We start from the raw sequence: 7,240 nt of genomic DNA, 5'->3' as shown, positions 1-7,240 counted from the left end.
AAACAATTGGGCCTGACTATCTCCAAAATGGGAGCTCCTGGCTATCTCCAAAATTAAAAATAAACCAGAATTTACACGCAAAACAAAAAAAAAGAAAAAAAAAAGAGATATATATATATATATATATATATATGGACCCTTAAAATCTAGATGATCAAGGGTTATGCATTGGCTACTGTATATCCGATTACCTAGAATAATATTAGCCATGTTCCTTTATGAAACTTTATTCAGATTGGACTGATTTTCAAATGAATTTATGTATCACTTCCCATTAATAAATAAATAAATTTATATATCAGTTCTTTCTTTTTGTAATTTAATACTAAGTTACTGGCATGGGCAATCTTATGATTGTAAAATATAAAAAAAAAAAAACTTTAGGACAATTATTTTAGAAGGCGTTCAAAAGATAATTTTTTTTTTCTAGAGTTAATTTGTAAAGACGACATCTTTGGAATATTGAGGCATGGTTTTATCGTAACACAAACTTATGTATTCTTCAAACAGAAGTATTTTAAAGAAATGATTTGGATTTTAAATTTAAGTTTGACTGACGTGAACAAAGTGTAAAATGACATTTTTTTCCCATTGATAAAATTTTGGATTGAGTCAATTTTATCAGTACATGGAATTGAATTAATTAGGTGTGCTATATTTAATTTCAAACCCATATTATCACAAATGTTTTTGTGAAAATTCTTAATTACTTTCGAAGTACAGAAAAATGATGCTCATTTCTCTCATATTTATGGTAAACTCAATCATAAATTTAATGACTGGACCCTACAATAAATGTGAGAGGGGAGAGCACAATTTTTCATGCTTTGAAAGTACCTAAGAATTACTCGTTTTTTGTTTAGCAAAAATCTCCAAAACTCATATCATACATTATTAAATCTATACCAAATAATTCTTCAAATACCTTGATTTTAATTCTTCAAATGCACTCGTAATGAATTTCCCACTGCCATTACAAAAGTTTTCTCTTTTGTAAATCAGATGCATTATCATATTCATTAAGTTTTGAAACCATCGACTTTGTACTTAATTGTGCTTTTGTGGTGATTTCTTTTACTTCTTTTCCCCTTCTTGATTCCATTTGTAAAGTGAGTTATTTGGTTTTGGATATAATCTAACTATAAACTTGGTTCTAACCAATAGCTACACCTCTATTCAATAATTTTTTTATTGGATGTGAAATTTAAGATATTCACCGTTAATCACATTTTAGTCTTATATCTCCCATGCTTGCAAAATTCCGAAACAAATGTTAAATTTCAAGTTGTTGTAGTCTAAATTATACTTAAAAATAAGTTTATGAATTAAATAGTAAATAATATCCTATTAACCCGAAATTTGATATGTGAGCTAAGAAAATAAAAAACATGCAATCTAATAATTTTTTAATGAAACATTGAAATTAAATTTTCAAAATATGTAATTATGTTAATTTTTTTAGCAAGAGTTGTAGCTAAACTCTTTCCTTTTGTTTTCTACATGGCCAAGGTCAAGTTCCTGGGACAATATCCTGCATGCCAAGTGCAAGCACATTATAGCTTGAAGAGGATTTATGCTCCCTGTTACATTAATTGCAAAATCACTTAATTAACAGAAACATGTATAAGATTTTCATTACCTATCTTTCCCACCTTCATTTTAAGGAAAGGGAAGAAACTTATGCAACAAGAAATTGAAAGCTATGAGATACTTTCTCAATACCCAGAATAAATGTTAATTTTACATGCTCTTATCAATACAATTTACACATGTAGCCTGATATAAAAAAGACCTCAGGAAATCAGGAAGGGTTTCTTGTGCTTTCTACAAAAAAGGCAAGGAACATGCACGAAACATTTAACATTACAAGGTGAATTCCTCTAAATCTCTAAGAGCTAATCATGCATGTGGCAATTAAATGCTGTTTGATTGAGTTAAGATGGAACTGTTGATTCCTCAGCTCACCATGCCACCATCAATGGCCATTCCGCCGTTAGTTTCTCTTCTGAAGTAGCATAGTGTTTATCTAAGAAGCACGGACATAGACACGAGTAAGACATGGTAACATGACCAATTTTTAAAAAATTATAACATAGAATGGCTGGTATGACACCTGTATGATACAGGTACGATATGGACACAACATGGATACAACATCCTCAATAAAGTATCAGTACTGCCTAGGTGTTTATTGAACTGCAGATTCTGTAAAATGGGTGGATGTGGACTTCGAGTCAGCTGCTGCAAAGGGATTCCTCATTTGAGCGGCAGGACCAGAGTCTACTTCCATGGCAGAAGCTCTGGGAGGGGAAAGGGGCTGCACCTCTTCATCAGGGTAAGCAGCCTTGAACCTTGCTCGCAGACCTTCATCAACTAAACGTACTCCACGCAATTGATTACCAAGTGACATCCATCTGATAAAAGAAAGATCAGAAGCAACAAAACCAATATACCCAGATGCAAGATGTTAGCAACATGACCACAAAACTGCAAAAGGCTATATTTCAAAATCACCAAGTCCCATGGCCAACTAAGAGCAAAATAAAAGGAGGCCTTTATGGTTAAGAAATACTAATAAATTTAGCCTCAGGAACCCGCAAGGGCATAATAGATCTAGGTGGTCATCAAGTCTCTATAGAAAATCTTCAAGCACCTCCATCTCATTAATTTATCATAAAAATCACTAAGTTGGTGATAGATAAGAATGCTGTGAAGTAACTAAAAATATGATAGGAAGCACAAATATGGGACAAGAAAGCATACCCTGCATGAGTGTTGTGCATGCGAGCAAACAATTCCAGCTTTCTTGTCCTAGGACTTATCCTCTCCAGCATGGGATACATCTGCACCAGTGCACTTTTATTAACTCTTTGTATCTTGTAAACCCAAACATATAATACAAAAATAAAAAATAAAAACCTAAATAAATAGAGCATGCATAGCATGGTGAAAAATTGTTGCAATAAGCATGTTGTAACCCAATTATAGGAAGCAATAACGTTCATAAGGGCATACCATCAAAGGTACCAGGGAGTGTGATAATGTATAAAAATTATCAGATACAGTTCCACTAACCTCATCTGGCTTACGGCTTGTCTCTCGAACCTCAGCAACAATGACATCAGTATCAATATTCCTATTTACTTCTGGATTTCCCTTTATTCCAACAAGGCAATGCTCCTTACTGTGATTTAGCCAGTGGCCCGTCCTTCCCGTTCTAATTATTCGCTGAAGTTGATTAGTCTTCACCCAAATGATCTCCTCGACACGCTTGTACCCCCAAAGTTCTAAACTGCAAAAAGGACGGTAATAAGATTGAGAGCCCCCCTAGGGAATAATCACATGTAGCATGCTTGCTTCTAAGACACAACAGTGACCATCCATCAGAGAGAAAAATATTATAGTTGGCACATAGACAAAAATTAAGTGCATACCATTCACGTCCAAGCTCCATTGCACGTCCAGTGACCCATAGAAAAATTAGTCCATCAGTCTGCAATGCAGGAACATTCAGAGTGCGCATTTCATCATCAGCCATTGTGCCATAAGGCAATTCCATATGAATGTCCCATGGTGGATCTGCCATTATAACTCCAAATTGCCCCAAAATGTCCATTCTAAATGAACGGATATCACAATTAATCCATTGTGGTTCACCAAGTTCAACTTCTGAACAATATTCAGCACGCTTTAGTGGTTTGGGAGGAGGAAGCACATCTGGCATTTGGTCTATCTCGTAATGAACATATTTGCATGTCTGTCCATGTGGTCAAAAGAAAATTACTTAATGTAAAAGAAAAAGAAAAAAATGAAACCCAATTATAACGTAGTTTCAAAGGACAAAATTTTACCTTCATGTGACGACAAGTATCTAGAAAAGAGCAGTCCCCTAAATTGATGTCAGTATGTGGGGCAATGATTCGCCGAAAATGAACCTGGAAAGAGAAGAATTTTTCAATAAAAAGAAGGAAAATATCAATATTAAGATCAAGGTAATATCTGGAAGATGAAATTGCTCAAAACAAAGACAAATGATTTCAGACAAATAATAATAGTGTATACAACTAAAATTTTCAAATGAGATCTCTTTTTTCAGACATGGAAACCTTATCTAGTGAGATTGTATACCAAACTGCAAAGCTGCTAGTTTTTTTAAAAGAAAAAAAAGGCAAGCCTATTGCCCATCACCAGTGTTGGCACCATCAAATGAACTAACACCTGTTTCTGCAATTAATTAAGAGGTAAAGCCTTGGTGAGATGGCAAGTGCCTTCCACCAAAAGCGACAAGTCACGGGTTTGAGTCCGAGAATCAACCTCTCCAATAAATGGGAGGTAAGGCTACCTACCATGCTCTCTCCCAAACTCCACAAAAGGGGGAGCTTTGTGAACTGGGAATGACCTTTAGTTTCTACAATTAATTAACTTGTTGGTATTATTAAATCACACAGCTCATAGCTGAAGAGACCTTCAGCCATAAGGGAGAGTAAATCATGCAGCAAAACTGTATGTTTGTCCAGCACAACATTTAACAACTAACCAGGATAATATATACCAGCATGGGTTTAAAAAAACAAAGAAACGCCAAATCCCAATGTCTCCCTCCTATTTTCTAACTTTTCATATCATCAGTCTACGTGCTCTATCTATATATTCTCTTATAATAAGTATGTTTTTCAGCAACAACCAATTGAAAGATAATGTTAGTGTTCATCCACAAAGCATTAGGTTAACATCCTAATGTCAAAAGAATGAACTAACGTCAATTTGTCACCTGACCATAATTGATTCCTATATCCAATTACCTACACTGTACTTTGACTTGTGCTACACTTAGGGTGAGATCCAGATTTTTAAAATAGAAGTTGATTGAGGTTTTTTGTGTTGATTTGAGTATTATGCTGATCTAGACCTTTTCTTTTCTTCTCACAAAGAATCAACCATCCAACTAAAGTATTTTCTTAGATTTTACCCAGTATGATCTTGCTTTAAGTCATGCTAGCATGCAGATATATTTAAAGCACAGTATTAGTTTGTCCAAAGACCCTTGTGCATGACCTGAAGCTTTGACCAAATGCCTGTCCTATATATGCATGTGTGTTTGTGTGTCAAGCAATAAGCACAGGTAAAATGATAATTACAAAATTATGGAAACACAAATACAGGATCATATCCAACATGTTTCATGCTACTAAAAGTCCACTTACTAACCTTCTCACACGCCATAAAGGAACCAGTTTGACGCCGGCAATCCTCTTTTGTTAGGGATGTACAGTACTCCTTCAGGTTTGGACCACCTATGGTTTTGAACTGAAAACAAAATTTTGAAACGAACATTAACAAACAATGATTAATGCAAGGAATAGTATTTTTAACCACAAAAAAAAATATATAAATAAATAAATAAATTCAGGCATTCCTAAGATGCAAATATCATTAAAATCCTAACAAGTTTGGCACAGAAGAAAGTTTACAGCTAAAGCACTTCTAATGTCTACCTTACGAGACCACAACATAATCGACTATTCAAACATTTAGAAACATGGATTTTTAATCTCCATCAACAGTCTTCTAAACAGAAGCATATATCAAAACACACACAATCATAACAGAAGACTCTAAAAGTTCCACAAACACCTTTTCAGCCACAGCAGTTTCCCTAGCAGTGGGGCGGTGAATGAGGTCCAGAAGCTCCTCACCAGTCTTTGATTTCTGCAACTCCATAAAAGACTTCTTCTTCAACAAAGCCTCAAGATCCTTCATGTCATCCTCTTCAGTCCTAGGCTTCTGCAGCATTGCAGTGTTCACCCCACCACCACCAATCGGCAATGGTGCACTCGGCCTATGCATTGGATGCACACCAACCCCTCTACTCATCCCCATCATCCCCATACCTCTAGGACCCCTCGGCCCCATTATCCCACCTGGTGGCATACCACCCAAATGCGACGGCCCACCCTGCCCCATCCACATATCCTGCATTGCCCCCCTTTGCACATGCCCTCCAAACACTCCTCCACCATTATTCACATTCCCATCACCTAAACTCATATTTTCCTGGAACTGCTTACTTTCAGGCAATTCTCTCATAAGCCTAGTCCTATCAATTGTCAAAACCATGACTCTAGATTTTCCACTCACTTCAAAAGCCTCTAACTCAATCCCACCATTATCCTCAGCCATTGATCTCAAAGCCACCTCTACAGCCCATATAGCCCCAGAATCACCACCCAACTCTCTCAACGCAGCTTTCTCAGCCGCAGTCGCATTCTGGTCATTCTCTAACTTCCTCAACACCGTGGACGAGTCTATAGGCGTAAAGGGTACTCTCCCCAACAAACAAACAGCCACCATAGACCTCACTAAAGCTAACGGACTCCCACTCTCATCAAAACCAGGACTAAACCTCTCACTCTCAGATTTCCCAACAGGATTTAACGCAGTCGTTGCGTTTTGAGCATTGGTGGGCAATTTGGTAGGCTTTGTGGGTTTGATGGGGTTGGGGTTTGGGAGACAAGGTGTGGGAGTGAAAGGTCTGTTGTTGAAAAAGGAGACGACTTTGAGGGAGAGATCGAGGGAGGAAACGATGTTTGGGACTTGGGTTTGGAGAGAAGCGAGGAGGTCGAGATGGGTGTTGTGTTGGGACTCCATTCGAGATTGGAGGTTCTTCATTCGACCTGTGCTGTCTTGGTTGTTACCCTCTGATTGGGTCTCCATAGATGCCTAACTTTAGAGCCTAAACCAACGGAACAAGAAAGAAAGAATGAAAGAGAGAAAATTTGATTGAAGAGAAGAAGGGTTTAACAAAAGGGAGATCAGAAGGAAGAGGGGAAGAGGAGAGAATTTGAGAAAACAGCAGTTTCTAAATTCTAAGTTTTTGTTTTGGGTTTCGTGAGAAGGTCCACAACTTTGTTGTTCCAAATGCGTGGGCCTAAAACTAAGGGCTTATAGGATTGTAATGGCCTTTTTTTTTTTTTTTTTTCTTTTTTCTTTTTTTATAGTATAATCCAAGGATTTGTGAAAAATTAAATCTTCTTTCTTAATCTCAAAAAAATCTCTCAAAAAAAAAAATCTTATACTATATCAGTATAAGCCCTACCCTTTTAGTATTTTGATAATCAAAATCTCCCTCTCACTCTATTAAATTTTAATAGAAAAATTTAACATGAATACACACAAAAAAGACATTGATTTATTCAATTATTATATTTCATTGTTTTATTTCCTCCTTTAGAAATATAAA

The 7,240-nt window shown here is 36.3% G+C and overlaps 1 protein-coding gene across 1 annotated transcript; it reads right to left on the bottom strand.

The window, feature by feature from the left end:
• Nucleotides 1-1,693: 1,693 nt before the first annotated feature.
• On the bottom strand, nucleotides 1,694-6,854 carry LOC142622471 (N(6)-adenosine-methyltransferase MT-A70-like). The gene is made up of 7 exons (XM_075795939.1): nucleotides 5,635-6,854; nucleotides 5,209-5,307; nucleotides 3,852-3,935; nucleotides 3,435-3,757; nucleotides 3,076-3,292; nucleotides 2,764-2,843; nucleotides 1,694-2,414 (listed from the first exon to the last, which is right to left on the bottom strand). Exons 1-7 carry the CDS (start codon nucleotides 6,712-6,714, stop codon nucleotides 2,189-2,191), a joined length of 2,109 nt encoding a protein of 702 aa, XP_075652054.1. The 5' UTR covers nucleotides 6,715-6,854; the 3' UTR covers nucleotides 1,694-2,188.
• Between the last annotated feature and the right edge of the window lie 386 nt (nucleotides 6,855-7,240).

Source organism: Castanea sativa, chromosome 1 (assembly GCF_040712315.1).
Source record: "Castanea sativa cultivar Marrone di Chiusa Pesio chromosome 1, ASM4071231v1".
Lineage (NCBI taxonomy): Eukaryota > Viridiplantae > Streptophyta > Magnoliopsida > Fagales > Fagaceae > Castanea > Castanea sativa.
The sequence above is the reverse complement of the archived record's forward strand: the minus strand, read 5'-3'. Positions and strand labels throughout refer to the sequence as shown.